At 40.4% G+C, this 17,509-nt stretch overlaps 3 protein-coding genes across 3 annotated transcripts; 2 read left to right on the forward strand and 1 right to left on the reverse strand.

Moving 5' to 3' along the window:
• Positions 1–2,237: 2,237 nt before the first annotated feature.
• imp3 (IMP U3 small nucleolar ribonucleoprotein 3) lies at positions 2,238–6,756 on the forward strand. Its single transcript, XM_050032536.1, has 7 exons — positions 2,238–2,465; positions 3,944–4,051; positions 5,125–5,199; positions 5,288–5,367; positions 5,511–5,562; positions 5,693–5,765; positions 6,025–6,756. Exons 1-7 carry the CDS (start codon positions 2,329–2,331, stop codon positions 6,049–6,051), a joined length of 552 nt encoding a protein of 183 aa, XP_049888493.1. The 5' UTR covers positions 2,238–2,328; the 3' UTR covers positions 6,052–6,756.
• Positions 6,757–6,778: 22 nt separating this feature from the next.
• sec22ba (SEC22 homolog B, vesicle trafficking protein a) lies at positions 6,779–9,552 on the reverse strand. The gene is made up of 5 exons (XM_050032535.1): positions 9,413–9,552; positions 8,049–8,158; positions 7,743–7,903; positions 7,489–7,635; positions 6,779–7,287 (listed from the first exon to the last, which is right to left on the reverse strand). Exons 1-5 carry the CDS (start codon positions 9,485–9,487, stop codon positions 7,133–7,135), a joined length of 648 nt encoding a protein of 215 aa, XP_049888492.1. The 5' UTR covers positions 9,488–9,552; the 3' UTR covers positions 6,779–7,132.
• A 30-nt stretch (positions 9,553–9,582) lies between these two features.
• On the forward strand, positions 9,583–17,477 carry zgc:55943 (uncharacterized protein LOC406337 homolog). Its single transcript, XM_050032538.1, has 7 exons — positions 9,583–9,689; positions 9,813–9,984; positions 11,081–11,222; positions 13,829–13,908; positions 15,825–15,895; positions 16,070–16,133; positions 16,543–17,477. Exons 3-7 carry the CDS (start codon positions 11,132–11,134, stop codon positions 16,579–16,581), a joined length of 345 nt encoding a protein of 114 aa, XP_049888495.1. The 5' UTR covers positions 9,583–9,689; positions 9,813–9,984; positions 11,081–11,131; the 3' UTR covers positions 16,582–17,477.
• Positions 17,478–17,509: the final 32 nt, after the last annotated feature.

Raw genomic sequence — 17,509 nt, forward strand, 5'->3', positions numbered from 1 at the left:
AGAAGGGTACTACAACTTTGTACCTAGGCGATTAACCTAATGCATTTTTTTTAATCTCCTATAAAAAAACAACAACACACAAAATAAGAATCCTTGCAATATTAAAAAAAAAAAAAAACTTCATCTATCAAAAAGGAAAATTTATTTTAATTTTGAATGATACTAATCAGAAGCTTATAGCCCATCTAATCATGTTCACCAGCCAAGCCCGTTGCCTTATTAACAGGGGTGTGTCTAGGATTTGAGGCCATTGGGGGCTTAACCCGGACCTCTGTAGGGGGAAATATTTTTTGATCAACACGGTCTATTATGCTGTTTTCTACAGAAGCGTATTGCTGCCACACCAGGATAAAAAGAATGAGTCAGTATTACGTTATAATGTGAAAAGTTTATTGTTCTAACAAGAAGTTTTTCATGTTATAACTTGATCATTTCTATTGTAAGAATGTGAAAAATTTCATGTTATAAGATGATAATTTATATTGTTAGGACATTAAAAGTTCCACATTATAATGCAATATTTGGTCGCAGGAGGAGGTGCACCCATATACAGTACTCCGATTTTGATTTGACACTTGGCTATTTGTAATGAACAGGCACCAACATGGCCCAAAACACGGATAACATGAAACTATATTGTTATAACGTGAAAAACTTCTTGTTAGAACAATAAACTTTTCACGTTATAACGTAATACTGATCCATTATTTTTTCCCTGATGTGGCAGTAATACACTTCCGTAGTTTTCTTACGCACTCTGGCACCTTATTTACTAAGGGTGGGGGGAAAAAATCAACTGAGATATTTTGGATGGCAATATTGTGTCGAAACATGGACGCCAAGTATCTTCTTTTTTTTAATTAAATAAATTATTAATATTGCAAATACAAATTAAACTGTTGGTAGCGTGCTAGCATAATAAAAATCAGTTGCTTTCTCAGTCCACCAGATACATGTTGCTGCACTGTAAAAATAATTGCGGTGATATGAATAGACTAAAGAATAAGAAAAGAAGATACTTCATTAATCCCTGAGGGGAAATTTTTATTTTCACTCTGCTGTCATATACACACAGGCCCGAAATACACACACATTCACAAACTATCTTATTAGATAATAAATAACATTGATAAAGTTGTTCCTTAATTTACAGTCCATAAAAAGGTAACAAATTGCAATCTATTGTAATATATGTTATCACAATACTCAGCATATCGCAAAATATTTAAAATGGCAATAAAATTGTATCTTGACCTAAGTATCGTGATAATATAGTATCAGGTCGGGACAGGAGGGCTCTGATGATTCCCATCCCAATTATTTACCTTTTTTGTAACCTGCTCAGTGGGTGTGATGCCATACCATACCAGTGGGTTTCTGTGAGAGGGCTGCAGGACGTTTTTGGTAATAAATGCAGCATCAAATCACTGCATCTGGATGGACAAGATACAATTCCTGCTTTTAACCTTTTATTCTTTAACTCCAGTGTGGTACTTTAATTTAAAATACAAAAATAGATAGATAAAGAAATGAAAAAGATTACTTTGGCCTGATATATTTTCTTTGAATATCCACTGGTTTGTACTAAATTAATTAGGCATTAACGCTGAATTTCTTTATTGTAAATAAACCAGGTAGGGATACATTTAGTTTATACTAATTAAACCAAATGATGTAAACTAAATTAAATTGGAAACACTGGTAGTGATGTAAAAAATTATAATATTATCCTGTCTCTTTTTTTCTGGGCTGTCTGTATTACCTCATATTTTATCTGTTTTTCTTTATTGACGTTTATCTCAAATTTTGTATGTATTAATACAATATTCTGTATGTATTCCTTCATATTTTGTCTGTTTTTCTTGACTGAATTTTAGCTCAATGCTTTTTTAATGTACATTTTAATTTTTATACTTTACCAATGCACATTTCTCCCCCATGAAGTAACGATGATGAAACTGATGTCTGGTTTTGGTTCTTTTGTTTGACCACTGCTCTAAATAAAGTTTTTAAAATATATATATATAATATTTTAGAGAGATAAAACAACACTGTGAATGTAAAGCTTTACTGTTTTAAATAATGGGAACGCCTGTTTAGCAAAGAGGTTTGAAAAAAAGGAGGTAAAGATGTTAAATTAAGTTTGTTTTTTTTAGCTGCGTTTGATTGAATGTTGCGGTAGATGGCGCTGTAGCCCACGTTGACTTAAAGTTCGTCCTTGAATGATCGCCGAAGAAGAAGCACACGTGTTTCCTGTGTTTTCTCGTCAGTCTCAATGGTGAGGAGGTCGTCTAACTAAACTGTGTTTAGCCAGTGAATGTTGTAAAAATGGTGCGTAAATTAAAGCACCATGAGCAGAAGTTGTTGAAGAAGGTTGACTTCATCAACTGGGAGGTGGACAACAACCTGCACGAGGTCAAAGTACTGCGGAAGTATCGCATCGAAAAGAGGGAGGACTACACCAAGTAAGAAACCCAGCGGCTCTGTGGATGTAGTGCTGGCTACAGTACACTTTGCTTACCTTGTTTTTGCCTTAAATTTACCCAATGTACGATTAAAAACGTCAAGTGTGTATATTTTGAGTTTAAGGGAATATTTAAAGCACAAAACGATTATGGGCGTATCAACTGCTCTCCCTGTGTTGCGTTGAATCCACGAAGAAAACCTTATTTTCCCACATGCCTCCACGATGAACGGGGAATCCAAAAACCGACCAAATAATTGAGGAATTGAAGTCATAGAAGACCACGTTTAAACTTTATCAAAAACATCTCTAAATATGTTATCCAAGTCTCATTTATTCAGCTGTATGCTCAGTACATCCCAGACAACTGAAATTTATCCATGCTCCCTTCAAAGCCAGACTCCATTTATAGTTATAGTAATTTTATATTTTATAGTGACTTTGGTGAATCCAAACTAACCCTTTAAAACACCAAAGGCACAATTGTGGGCGTGACATTGAGTTAAAGAGAAATGTAAGAAGCTCTCTGCACTCTTGACAGTTGAGTCCCCAGCTCTAGCTCTGACCATTCCTGAAAAGGGAATTTTTACCAAGCTTCAAACAAGTCTAAAATGCTCCTTATCTTTTGTACATTCTCAGTTGTAGTCAACTTTCTCATTCCATTCCAACTTTTGGGAATATTTAAAGTTTTAATGGAGTTTCTATGTGAATGTATGAGTGAAGAAATAGGCTTTTAAGTGCTTGAAAAATGTTGAATTTGAATATTCTTCTGTTCATTTGAATGATGAGAATTTCTTGGAAAACGGTGAATATTTCAGAAAGTTATAAAGATATGAATGATAACAACACAAGCACACATATCCCAATTTAGCTGAGTATTTTGAGGTTTGAATGATATGTTGAAAAATGTGGAGGGAGTAGGGTGACAAAAAGTGGGCCGAATTTTTGTGTAGAATAACATACGGTGGGAATGCAACAAACTGATGGAGGCAGTCGTAGACCAGCAGCTCCTGTGTTCAGCGAGGTTAAATTACTGTTTTTGATGGTTTGATGTTGTTAAACATGGTCACCTATGACTTCTAGTCATTAAGAATTTTATGTTTTCTGGATTCTTCGTTCATTGTGGAGACAAGGTTTTCTTCTCAAATTCAACATGACACAGGGTGAGTAAGTGTGGGAGTCAAAAGGTGACTTCTGAAATAGTTAGATCAACATTTAAATCAAAAATATTTCTCATCTTATTTCACAGTACAGCTAAAGTTTCACTACCTAAAATTGCCAAATAATAGATATCAGAGCTTAAAGCCTGAAGATTGTTTTAAGCTTTGTGTCAGAATTTTTAAACCTTTATATTAATTATATAACTTGAATGAACCAAATTATGTCAAATTCTACTCGTTTTAAGGTTATTAACTGACCAGAACAAGTATAGACATACAATACCAAATTCATTTTTTAGTAATCATGTTTCTCTCTCAGGTACAACAAGCTGAGTCGAAACATCAGAGATCTTGCCCAGAAAATCAGAGACCTGGATGAGAAAGATGGCTTCAGAGCTCAGAGCACGCACCGACTGCTGGAAAAACTGTGAGTTTCTCCATGTGATGTTGTTTGCTTTGATAGAATCATCTAATAACTTTCAGTCAACACCTGGGGCCTGTGTCACTGAGCGAGATATGTGAGTTATCCTGCTCCGTTTGGGCTTAAAGGGACCGGTCACCCCCAAATCAAGATTACATATATTTCCTCTTACATGTATTTATCAATCTAGATTGTTTTACTGTGAGCTGCTGAGTGTTGGAGATATTGGCTGTAGAGATATCTGCCGTCTCTCGAATATAATGGAACTAGATGGCACTCGCTTGTGGTGTAACTACTCATGGACGAGAAGCTCGTGCTTGTGACATCGTGAAATGTAAACATTAATGATGTCCTCCTCGGCTGAGCTGTAACATTAGCTAGCTCACTGGTGCTAGGTGAGCTAGCCAGGGATGCTCACTTCCTTTACAGACGACGTGACTTTAGTCTAAGGGCCTACGTGACTTCATTCGTGGTTTGGTGGAGTTCTGGCTCAATTTGGGAGAATCAGTTGTTCTCTGAGCCGGGTTTTTGAATGGCAGGAAATAACACTTGGAAAGTACCAACAGTACCAACAATGCTTGTTTGTCACACACTATGAATTGTCATGATGTATCAAGTCTTTGGCTTTTTCTCTTGAGATTAAAGTTGTGCAACTCTTTGTCTGAGCCTCTCTTGTTTTAAGTCTTGTTTATGCTACATCACCTTCTGCACGGTGATACAGTTGGCGGGTGTAGTTTGGTAGAAAGAAAATAGTTCCTACATGAAACTGCTCACAACAAGGTCTGTGGATTATCTTGAGTAACTGCGTCATGATTTCTGGAAAGAGACATTGCTGTTGAGTTTTTATTAATACCCCTGCATTTCCACGGGGGTATCACCTTTTCATCCTCTGTCACCTTAAGTACATCAGGACAAGTTAAAAGGAGGAGTTAAAAGATACAGATGACAACAATTTTCATGACACAGGCTCCTCCGTACTGACACGCAGTAGTGTTTGTTGTCCTTTGTGGTTTTGGACACTCTTATTTATCTGTTTAAAATCACATCACACTGATAATCTTATTGTTTCTTCACATAAGGTACAGTATCGGCCTCTTGCCCACCAAACAGAATCTGTCCCTCACAGAGAAAGTCACAGCTTCTTCATTCTGCAGGTAAATCACCCTAAAAACATGTTATACTCTAATTATGTGATCATATATCACCAGTCTGTCGTTCAATTCACCTGTGTGACTCCTGCAGGAGGAGGCTGCCCAGCATCATGCTGAACCTCCGTATGGCTCAGAACCTGAAGACAGCCATCACCTTCATCGAACAAGGACGTATCCCTCAGCACTGCATTACTGCAAGAGTTTATGTTCTGGTAGTGAAGTTTTATGTCTTGAATTTCCTCAGAGATTGGTGTGTTTTGTCTCCGCCCAAGCGTTCAAATTGTTTTGCAGTTTTGACCTTGACTCAGTCTCAGATGTGCGCGTCGGCCCAGACATCGTCACAGACCCAGCGTTTCTCGTCACAAGGTCAGTGTCCACATTTTGTTTTGTCCTGAACCACCATTTAATGCAGCAAAGAGCATTTCACACAAACTGTCCCATTCTGCAGACGCAGAAATTAATATTGACGCTATTATTGTGACTTTTTTTTCCCCAGAAATATGGAAGATTTTGTCACTTGGGTGGACTCCTCCAAGATCAAGCAGCATGTCATGAATTATAATGATGAGGTGAGTTTTCAGGAGCTGCTCACATATCTGCTGTAACAGGGTGGCCGTGCGTCCTTGAAATGCCTTGCCACACATTTAAAGTGGTATTAAAAAGGACTTAAAGTGTTTATAGCTGTACACACCCCGCGTAACTGTTTAGTTTCAATGCAAATGACCATCTGGTGTTTGAATCAGAGTCGTGAATCTACAAGTGTCACTGATGATTTTTCTGGACTAAAGCCTGATGCTGATTAGAACAACCGCTGTGTTTCTTTTGCAGAGAGATGACTTTGATCTGATGGCATAAGCCTGTTGTCTAACATCCATTCATCACCCTGGAGGACAAGAAAGGGACGAGAACTCTGCTCTTGTAATGGTGGCGTGAAAAACAGCCCAGAAGTCAACAACAACAACAGGAAGTCGAGTTTCCTTGGAGCAGGAGCGGCAGGAGCGCACTTCCAGGCTTTACATTGTTCACCTCTCTTTTGATATCGTCGACATCTGCAACTAAAATCTGATCTATCGACAGTTAACCATCTGAGACTGTATTTATGTCTGTCAGCATCACGTGCTCCTCCACAGACTCTGTCGTTTCACTCCAACACTGATCGTCCACTCTCTGGTTGTACAGAGCAGCTTCCAGAGGTGTGTAGATGACGGTTCCTTCTCCTGTACGTCCATGTCGTTTACTCTGCATGTTCTTTGTGCGAACATGAGCTGGATTCACAGGGTGTGTATGTACAGAATGTGACTGTCACTGTGTGTGTTCATGATATTATAGGTATACTGTGCAGGAATTGTTGGTTAGTCAGCCCCATCCTCTCCTTCAGTGCTCGCCAGACAAAATGAAAGCCAAGCCCAGTGAAATCCTGCATGGTATACCTTTAACATAACTTGTGTCAGAAATACAGCTGTGAATCAGAAACGACAATTTGATAAATATTTAATATTTTCACTAAGACATTGTCACAATGTAAACTTTTTGACCAATAAACATTCTTTTGTCACAGTATTAAGACTTTAAACAAAACCTGCAGATTCATACATGGTTTCTCTTTAATGCTCAAACTCTGAAAGAAACCCCTATACCAGGTTAGACATGTTAACTATCAACACCTTGCTCTAAATATTCCAGTTAGCAGATGTACTTGAACTCAACATGAAGCATTTCTATACACAGATGAGTCCCATCACAGACCTATAATGGCTCAGTTTATACTGTATATATGGCACAAGTCAAAGCTGGATAAAGCACAGAAAAGGATTTCTACCTTCAGTAGGGACTGATGATCCCTTTAAGGCACCCTGGTATAGAACAAAGGTAACAGGATCAGTGTAGATGCATTTTCACCCTCTCCCATATGTCAGAGTCCTTGTTTGAGAGTCCATCAGAGCCACCAGAAACGCACATAAACAACGAGTGTGATGAAGAACACTGCCACAGCAGCCACCTTAGCATATGTGGAGCGGGTGTTGAGGTCTTTGGCATCGCTACGGTACTTCTTCGACAGGCTGGACAGATTGCTTGCTTTTGTGTCAAGAGCTGAGGGGAATAAAAGTATCGAGATGAGATGAACAGGACACTTTCATAGACAAAAACTGACTTTGAAGTACAATCGACATCTCTGACACACACACAGTAAAGTTAGATTTTCACAAAGGTAGTAGTGACAGCAAAGTTGTTACTGGTTTGGTTCTTGGTATTTTGTCCCTGGCTAAATTAGTTTTTTGTTCCTGTACTTACCAGAGAGAGATTCTCCTCTTTGCAGAACTTCCTCAATATTTGCCACCATAATTCTTTGGACGTCCTGTAGCTCCGTGTTAATACTGCTAAAGTTCCTCCTGGCCCTGCTGTCGATGTACGATTTCTTTGTCTTCTGGATGTATGTATCTGGAACAATGCATGTATGACATAATTTTAGTCAGATTTTATTATTTTTATTTTTTTTTATTATTTCTGCAGAAGGTAAAAATGTACCAGATCACAAACAGTCTTACCAAACTCGATGAAAGAGTATGGCCTCGTCACCGTGGGCACTCTCCGTCCATACTGATCATAGAACTCACTGTGGAGGTCTTCAAGGTATGCAAAAACCATCTTTTTGGGGAAGGAAGCCTCACAGAGGAACAGGTAGCATACACCCTGTGCTATTACATAGCTGAGAACGAAAAATACAAGTTCAGTCTGACTCAGTGGTTATTTTATGAGTTTGATGCCTGGTATCAAACTAAATCTCACCAAACTAACTGCACAACATTACAGAAGCAACGCAAATTTTCCTTTTGGTGCTAGTTGTAACTTACTGGAAGTTCATGTCCCCGGCCTCCAGGGTACAGCGCTCCGGGCTTTGAGCATTCAGTTTACGGAAGAGCTGCTTGGCCTGGCTCTGGTACTGCTGGAGGTCTCTTCCTGACTGACAAAGCAAAAAAAATAGGTAAGTAAACATGAACAACACTCTAGAGTGCTAAAACTCAAACTTGTGATGTCAGAGGGTTTAAAGACTGGAGCTGCTCCACAGACAATGAATGGTGAAAGATGTTATAGGTGACATTCAGAGCAGCCAGGGGAATGTTCTGAGTATAGGGGTACATTTTCCGTTTCAGAACTGAGATCACTACATTAGAATAAAGCTCATTTGAGTATAAAAAACACAAACATTCTGTAGGCTAACAAAATCAGGCTCCAATTAATATGTGGTGCAGCTCCAGACTTTATACAAGGGATGCACAACATGCTGATATGTTATAACTCGTTTAAATGATATCAATATATCCACTTTTCCCCACCTAATTTTAGTGATCATCAAGTCTCTTCTGTAGTGGAATTAACATCATATTATGCATGCATACTCTTATTGTGATGGCCCACCAGCAGATGGAGACATGAAATACAGTAATTTTAAATATATGTAATATTTAGTCATTGTGCAAATTAAGAAAAATGTGTTCTGATAGTTCATTGTAAAGAGATACTGGCCCATACCGATGACATGCCAGTGTTATCAGCATGTTGGCCGATTCCGATATTTTATTTTACAGCCAATATCGGTCGATATTATTGTGCATCCCTACGTTATATCTCGATGTCACAAGTTTGAGACTGGTTTCTGGCTTTGAGGGAGTAGCTCATATTCGCAAATATTAATTGAACTTTCCAAGGGATAGAAATAACATAGTGGAATTATTAATTTAGATGGCGTCCCCCTTTAATATATTTGACAGGTTAATGTGAAAGTCATGCTTATTGGTAGACGGAAATAATATTCAATGTTAAACCTCAAAGAATTGATCAATTTTTCGGCATTAAATATATGTTCATTTTAGCTAAACTTTGAATAAGCTGTTTTATTTCCACATTTTTCCGGTAAAATGATTTACACAGTGATGGGCTGCAGAAATGTTAACTTAGCTGCGTACGTTAACGTTATGTTTTTAAGTTATAGTGTTATTAAATAAATTGCTGCTTCGTGGATTACCTACCGTATTTATATACCGAATTTCCAATTCACTATTAAAAATCAAAATTAAGTCTTTAAGCTTGTTTTTGGGAGGTCTACGCCTTGGCGGATAAGCTAGCAGTCTTAAATACGACATTTTTTGAATGGGGTTTGGCGTGTAGTGCTCCTCATATAGAGGGGTTATATGGGGAAGCTAGCTTTCATTCATACCTGTTCATCCTCCTGTATCGACGCAGCGAGCGGAAGTCCGTCCGACACACGAGCGATCATCGTTAGTGAAGTCATGTCGATGCAGGTCAACAATCGGCGGCGTTAGCTGTCGGGTTTTGTCGCAGGGAGTGAACTTTAAAAACTCTGAATGTTTTTATGCTGTCAACTTTGATGATGCAGAAAGAACGAGCAGACCGGAAGTTCCTGGTGCGCCGCCGAAATAGGCCCGAGTGGCAACTGATGAAACTTCGTCGTCAAATTTCCATCGCTTAAAAAGGTAAGATGGTGTGTCTTGCGCCGTAAATAACAGCGAGCCCTCAACAAATATATTAAATTCAATTCTTCTTTTACTTGTTTATTTATTTGCTAACCGTTTGGCGCCATGTTATGACTTTAACAGAGTATGAGGCCATGAGCTCCGACCAGACAGCTGGCAGACGGACTGACTGCATCTCCACTGCTGATGCCTGTATTGAGCCGAGAGGTGCAGATGATGCGGTCTGTCTGGGTCCTCCGTCTGGAGTGAAGCCTCTCTGAACTACAACCAGAGGAACCATGGACAAACCAGGGAGGTAATTCTGCCCTATTGGTGCATGTTTATTTTGCAATCTATTGTTTGTTTGGTTCCGTATTTGCCATATCGTGTCGGCGCTTCCTGCTGGCCGTGCAATGGCTGCTCTTTTCGCACCTTCTATTGTTATTATTTGTTTAAGGAATCCCGATCGTTCCCCCCGCTCTGTGATGTTGTGAAATGACACGATGGTTGACATTTTGCAGGTTAAAGCGAATGCAAATCTCGTTTATTATTTGCTTGCCTATAATACCATGAGATACCCCAGTGATGCACTGTCTATGTGCTGCAGCTTGTATCAATATAAATGCATAAATGTAGTGAGGACGATGATGATGCTGTGTGCGGAGCAGCTGACTCTGCAGCTGCACTCAGCTGTGCAGTCAGCGCGTTTAGGATCAGCCATATGGAGATCAATCACCCTGCGTATTACAGAGCTTTAATGCACAACACCACCGAGTGATTTGGTCAAACGCTCCGTCATGTTTGCCATAGTGCTGCGGGTTTTACAAGCCGATATAACGATGGAGATGGGCGCACTTGTGCGGCGGCCACAGTTTAATCCTCTGAGCGCCACAGAAACCCCCCATTCACTAATAGAAATGACCCGTCTGCTTGGCACGGTGGCATCCTGACAGCTTGAAAGGCCTTATTGTTGCGGTGCAGCTGGCACCGCCGTGCGCACGTTCTGATTGGTGCTTTCCCAGACCGGCGTGTGCATGATTCACAGCCCGACTGCACCGTCTATCTTACTGTCTTTTCATGAATAAATAGGGATGCCCGCGTCTTTTAACTCTAGGGTGGGGCGCTTCATGACTAATTGATTATGAAAAATGAGTGATTCCCAAGCTGGAGTTCAGGGGAATTCTTCCTCTGTGAAATAAAGATCTGTTTACTGTTATTTCCTTTAAGAGGTAAGCCCTTTCAGTAATGATAATTACAGGGGCCACACTCTCAAATGGATGTCTCTAAGGAGAGATGCTCCTCAGATGATTTCCCCAGAGACAGACCTTAATCAAGAGGCTTGTCAGTGATCTGAGGCTCACAAAATAACTTCCTGAACTCACATATCTCACCATACTGTGTCACGACCTCAGGTGTGCCTGTAATGCTCAGGGGTGAGGAGGAGAGCAGCTGAGGAGGAGGAGATGGGCTGCACCTCTGCCAAGCAGGTGTCAGCCGTGCCCAACGGTGAGGAGGGCCAGAATAAAGCCTACAGCAACGGGGACCTTCTCTCTGGTCAGTCTGTTTACTGCACACATTTTCCCATGCACCTCTATGTTTAGGTGCTATTCTGCTCTCTTAATATCCTTGTTTTAGTTCTGGTTGAGACTGGACTTTTGATAGATATGAAATATTTGCCACCATTCATCAGTGTTATTCACTGTTGACATGGAAGTTTATTTGTAAAACTTCCTGCAATGCCTGGATTTTTAAAGGTTAGGCAACATTATGTTTATATGAGTATTTAAAAAAAAAGTCCACTGTGTAGAAGAAACATTTATTTTTCTTGAAAATTGTTAGCAATATTGAATAGTGATCCAGATGCTGTCAGATAATGATGGAACTGTTAATTAGTGCTTTATTAAAGGCGGGTGTGCATGAAAGGTCAGTTAGAGCTATATAAGCTGCTACCATTGTTTTTAAATTTAATCTTTTCTAGGGGTGCTACTAACAATGAATTTTATCATCAGATAATAGAGCAGTAATGTTGTGCTAATCGTTTGGCCCATGAAATGCTTTTAAAAATGTCACAATTTTTCAAAGCCAAAAATGTAAATCTCCAAATGTGTTGTTTATCTGAACAAGAGTCTAAATCCTCAAGATATTCAATTTAGCATTATGTAAGAAAACAGCTACAGATTCTCACACTTGACAAGCTTGTAATTGTGTGGTATTTTTGCCTGAAAAGGAACTCAAAATGTCACCTCACAATAAGAGGATTGCCGGTTCGGGTAGGGAAGCCCCTCTGTGCAGAGGTTGCATGTTCTCCCCGTGTCTGTGTGGTTTTCTCCAGGTACTCCAGCTTCCTCCCACAGTCCAAAGACATGCAGGTTAATTGGTGACTCTAAATTGTCCGTAGGTGTGAATGTGAGTGTGAATGGTTGTCTGTCTCTATGTGTCAGCCCTGTGATAGTCTGGTGACCTGTCCAGGGTGTACCCTGCCTCTCGCCCGATGTCAGCTGGGATAGGCTCCAGCCCCTCCATGATCCCCAACTGGATAAGCGGCTACGGAAAATGAATGACTGAAATACAAGTAAAGAAAGTACAAAAATAGCTGCAGGTATGAGTAAGCCTTAGTCACTGCTGGGATGTAAAAGAATATCTCATATTGCTCTGTAAACAGAATGAGTATTTTCATAGGTTTCATCTCAAGTTTTTTAATATAAACTGGAGGTCAGATGGGACAGAAAAGTTGTGCTTTAAAAAAAAAAGATAATAATGATAATAGAAGAACACTGTGTAAATGCAAACTTAAAGGGACAGTTCCCCACAACCACATAGTTTTCCTCTTACCTGTAGTGCTATTCATCAGTCATCAGTCTTCATCAGACTTTTTTTGGTGTGAGATGCAGAGTGTTGGAGATATCAGCCGTAGAGATGTCTGTCTTCTCTCCAACTAGATGGCACTCGGCTAGTGGTGCTCAAAGTGCCAAGAAATAATACACCAGCAATGTCTCTTTCCAGAAATCATGATCCGGTTACTCAAGATAATCCACAGACCTTGTTGTGAGCAGTTTCATGTAGGAACTATTCTCTTTCTTCCAAACTACACCCACCAACCGTATCATGGCACAGAGGGAAGTGTGCATCAACTGCTAGCTCACCCAGCACCACTGAGCAAGTTAATGTTACAGCTCAGCCGAAGAGGACGCCATTACATCTCACACTGTCATGAGTGCAAGCCTCTCGTCCATGAGCAGATGCACGCTTTCCTCAGATGTAGTTTGGTAGAAAGAACATAGTTCCGACATGAAACTGCTCACAACAAAGTCTGTGGATTATCTTGAGTAACCAAGTTATGATTTCTGGAAAGAGAAATAACTGTGAACTTCAATAATATCTTGCACCCCATTAAAGGGATAGTTTGTGTTTTTTGAAGTGGGGTTGTAAGAGGTACTTATCCAGAGTCAGTGTATTACATACAGTAGAGGTCAGTCGATGCGCCCTCAGTTTGGAGAAGCAGCAAAATGTATTTTAGCTATCTAAGAAAAACCAATATCAGTTAAGGTTTATGCTGCATTTAGAATATTTTCAGCACTTGACCTTGGTGTCATTTCCAACTGAAGCTGTTACATATGCTCTCTTCAAAGCCAGACTCCTTCTGCAGAAACAGTAGTTTCAGCTCACAGAACACCGGAGCTGCCTCAAATTCATATCTACTGGAGGTTATACACTTGACATGGATAAAGACCTCATACAACCCCACTGTAAAAAATCATAACTATCCCTTTAATCTGATGAGTTGTGAGTGCATGAGTCCATCTGGCCTTCATTACTATGCATCGCAACTGTATTTTCATTTCCTCCGTTCTACATGCGTGGGAGTGAGATGGAGGAGGGGGCTGTGCATGTGCGAGAGAAAAGATGGAGAGGCAGAGGAAAGAAGAGAATCGGGCTGACAGCTCATGTGTTCGCGGCTCGCCAACCATTGTTAAGAGAGGATTTAGTCCAGAGCGTGAGAACTCAAGCACATAATTACTTTGCCAAGTACTGAACTGTGAGAACTATTAACCCAGAGGATTGTGCTGATCAGGGTGGCTGTGTGTGTCGTCCTCTGCTGTCGCGTATTAATAAGAGGAGATGTGCTCCCCCCTTTCTCTCTGTCTCCCACTCTGTCACAGATGAGTACAAGATGAAAGGGGTGGAGAAAGTCAAGTACATCAGTGGAGACGAGGGAGGAGTGGACGGACAGGACAGCACAGTGCGTGGCTCTATTTTACTCTTTGTATTCTATTTGTCATCTGTAATGGGACATTTACTGTATATTATGATAGCGTCTGTTTATCTGTAAAAATAGTCAATTTGTTGTCAAAATATGTCAAGACGTAAACTTTGTAATTAGACATGTTTGCCTTATTAAGGCAACTGTAGAGTTCTCAGCCCAGTCGCCAGAGGAAATTGTTCCCATTATACTTTTCTGTAAACCACAAAAAGATTACATTTGCACATTTCACAAGTATCATATCATCGTTTCTAAAGTGATGTAGTTTATAAGCTGACTTTGTCATCTGGAGTTGAAGGGGATAGATGGGGTGTCACCCAGGGGAGATGCCTGCCAAGCTGCAGAGCATTGCAGGCTACTGATGGAGAGCAACAAACAACAAAACCTGTAGTTATTTAGCGAGTCATTGCTGTTTTCCAACAGCTTTTTAGGCTCTAAATGTGGGTGTTTTGTGGCGAACCATTGCTGTGTATCCTGCAGCTCTTTAGGCTCCAAACGTGGGCGTTATTTAGCAACCCGTTGCTATGTTTCCTGTATTTCTTAAGGTTCTAAATGTGGGTGTTTTGTAGTGACCCATTGCTGTGTTTCCTGTAGCTTTTCAGGCTCCTGACGGTGGTGTTATGTAGCAACCCGTCACTGTGTTTGTTGTGGCTCTCGAGGCTCTAAACATGGGTGTTTTGTAGCAGCCTGTCACTGTGTTTGTTGTGGCTCTCAAGGCTCTAAACATGGGTGTTTTGTAGCAACCCGTCACTGTGTTTGTTGTGGCTCTCGCGGCTCTAAACATGGGTGTTTTGTAGCAACCAGTCACTGTTTTCCCCATGGCTTTTGAGGCTCTAAATATGGGTGTTTTGTAGAGACCCATCGCTGTGTTTCCAACAGCTTTTCAGGCTCCTGACAGTTGGTTATGTAGCAACCCCTCCCTGTGTTTGTTGTGGCTCTTAACATGGGTGTTTTGTAGCAACCTGTCACTGTAATCCCTGCAGCTTTTTAGGCTCTAAATGTGGGTGTTTTGTAGCAACCCATCACTGTGTTTGTTGCAGCTGTTTAGGCTCTAAATATAGGTGTTTTGTGGTGACCTTTCGCTGTGTTTCCTCCAGCTTTTCAGGCTCCAAACCTTGGTGTTTTGTAGCAATCCATCACTGTTTTCCCCATGGCTTTTGAGGCTCTAAATAAGGGTTTGTAGAGACCCATCGCTGTGTTTCCGTCAGCTTTTCAGGCTCCTGACAGTGGTGTTATGTAGCAACCCCTCCCTGTGTTTGTTGTGGCTCTTAAGGCTCTAAACATGGGTGTTTTGTAGCAACCAGTCACTGTGTTTTCTGCAGCTCTTTAGGCTCTAAGCATGGGTCTTTTGTGGTGACCTTTCGCAGTGTTTTCTCCAGCTTTTTAGGCTCCAAACCTGGGTGTTCTGTAGCAATCCATCACTGTTTTCCCTGTGGCTTTTGGGGCTTTAAATGTGGGTGTTTTGTGGCAAACTGTCACGGTTTTTCCAGTGGGGGTTGTGCCATGAAAGGTGGTTGTTTTTTCAGAGACTTTGCTGTGTTTTCTGCCATAATAGTGGCACGAAAGTGTTGTTGTTGTTTTTTTTTAAACTAAGATACCACTGCATTTCCAGGATTGCGCCCCCAAAAGCAGGTATGATCTTTTCCTAACCATAACCAAGAAACATAAAGTTTCAGTGTATCTGCTACATCATGCAGATGTGCAAATGTAACGTATCCTTGGTTTGCAGAAACTTACAATGACAACATTTTTCCTGCCGACTGGGCTGAGAATTTCTTAGTTAATTGTTATTTTTATTTCATGCTGTGTTTTCCATTTGGCTGAATAATGGGACATGAGACCACTTTTGGATCAGATGGTTGATCATGTGTGTGCTTGGCTTGGATATCTTGCAGGAGAAAAGTGCTCTCCTCGGTAAAGGTCAACACATGGATGAAACAGGGTCAAACGGGAATGGAAAGATTCTGTAAGTGTCACTGTCTGATGAAGCTATTGTTGCTATTGCAGTAGCATTAACATGGATTTATATGTCGTACATTAGTTGTGTGTTTGTCTATTTTGTTCGACATCATCTAAACTGTTCATCATGCCCTGAGTTACATCGGAAGGCCTTAACCTGCTGTACTGTTTTTCTTTGCAGGAGCATCCACTCCTCAGAGAGTCAGCAGGAATTTTTCAGGATGTTGGATGAGAAAATAGAAAAAGTAAGAAATTGGAGCACCACTTTTTGTCTCTGTAGTTTGTTTTGTTTTTTTTTTCGCAAAAAGCTCCTGCTAAATGACACAATGGAGGTTAATCCTATCATAGCAGCAAATCTGTAGGAAGTGAGGACATGACAGATGACACGATGATACCTAAAAAAAAAAAGCCTCAATCTGTCACGTCCTGTGCTTTTCACTGGTGTGGTTATTTAAAGTACGTATTGTTGAAAACAGGATTCACTGAGTGCTGCAGTGGTGGACAAAGTACACAACTGTTATTATACATTGACTTTTGAATACATTTGCCATAGCATGATATATATCAATATCGTGATAGTAAGAATATGAAATACACACTAATAGACGGACTAAAAATGTAATGCACACTAACATCTGTCTGTTTTCTTTACAGGGCCGTGACTACTGCTCAGAGGAGGACGATATGACATAGCACTGTGGTCGTGTATCCGTCAGTCCCAATATCAAAAAACTTTCATGGCAGTGTTATGGATGGATCGTACCATGTGTTACTATGTAGAGGGGGACTGTCCCTCGTATGTACACGCCTGTGAAAAACAGATTACTGACTTGAATCAAGCACCTTTTTGCGCTCCTGCTCACAACCTCAGTTCATGTTCATATATCAACCAAGAGAGAAATGACCCCAAATCAAAGATGGTTTAGTATTTTTATTCCTTAATGAAGCCATTACAGGATGCCAGAGATGTTGGGATTTAAAACACACCTGCTTTTCTTTCCCTCCTTGGAAATAAGTCATGGAACGTGGCCGTCACTGAGACTTCCTATAGACATTTGAAACTGTTGCACATATAAATCAACAGCAGAAGCAACCCGCGCTCTCGTGGACACTCAGAGCGAAAATAACGTCTCTATCTGCATCATTTTGAATATTTCGTCCTTGAATGCCTCCCTGAGAAGTCAACAGTTTTGAAACTTCCTGCATTCCAAGACACAGTATGAACCTCTTTTTTACAGTACGTCGGCCAGTACGGTGTGTTTGTCTGTCCATGTCTGTTTCTGCGATGATGTAGAGTATTTATGTTGAATAAGGCTCAGGGTTGAAGTGTTGTAATCTCTGTCTCATGTAGTCAAGTCCTTCCTCCCATTAAGACACTGTTGCACCATTAAAAAGACACTCATGCACTCACACTGCAGGGTTACTGACGTCCCCTGCGTCAGTATCCGTCCCTACTAAAACCCCGCAGGGTGGACACAGCTACGTCACATAGAAGTCTGATTTCGCTCACCAGTGTTATGTTGTTGTGTTCAGTTTCTATGTTGAATTTTTGTTTTTCTAGAAAAATAAAAAGTGTTTTCAGTAAGTTATCCACCCAGATGATGATGTGGTTTTACTTTGA

The sequence above is a fragment of the Epinephelus moara genome, chromosome 21, assembly GCF_006386435.1.
Source record: "Epinephelus moara isolate mb chromosome 21, YSFRI_EMoa_1.0, whole genome shotgun sequence".
In the NCBI taxonomy this organism is placed as follows: Eukaryota; Metazoa; Chordata; class Actinopteri; order Perciformes; family Serranidae; genus Epinephelus; species Epinephelus moara.

Excerpts from the sequence above, each read along its gene's own strand:
- zgc:55943 (XM_050032538.1), top strand. The coding sequence starts at position 11,132 with ATGGGCTGCACCTCTGCCAAGCAGGTGTCAGCCGTGCCCAACGGTGAG. Across the intron at positions 11,223-13,828 it reads CAACGGGGACCTTCTCTCTG|ATGAGTACAAGATGAAAGGG; the intron begins GTCAGTCTGTTT and ends ACTCTGTCACAG. Across the intron at positions 15,896-16,069 it reads AACGGGAATGGAAAGATTCT|GAGCATCCACTCCTCAGAGA; the intron begins GTAAGTGTCACT and ends TTTTCTTTGCAG.
- sec22ba (XM_050032535.1), bottom strand. The coding sequence starts at position 9,487 with ATGACTTCACTAACGATGATCGCTCGTGTGTCGGACGGACTTCCGCTC. Across the intron at positions 7,904-8,048 it reads GCCGGGGACATGAACTTCCA|CTATGTAATAGCACAGGGTG; the intron begins GTAAGTTACAAC and ends TTTCGTTCTCAG. Across the intron at positions 7,636-7,742 it reads ATACTCTTTCATCGAGTTTG|ATACATACATCCAGAAGACA; the intron begins GTAAGACTGTTT and ends GCATTGTTCCAG.
- imp3 (XM_050032536.1), top strand. The coding sequence starts at position 2,329 with ATGGTGCGTAAATTAAAGCACCATGAGCAGAAGTTGTTGAAGAAGGTT. Across the intron at positions 5,368-5,510 it reads CACCTTCATCGAACAAGGAC|ATGTGCGCGTCGGCCCAGAC; the intron begins GTATCCCTCAGC and ends ACTCAGTCTCAG. Across the intron at positions 5,766-6,024 it reads TCATGAATTATAATGATGAG|AGAGATGACTTTGATCTGAT; the intron begins GTGAGTTTTCAG and ends TTTCTTTTGCAG.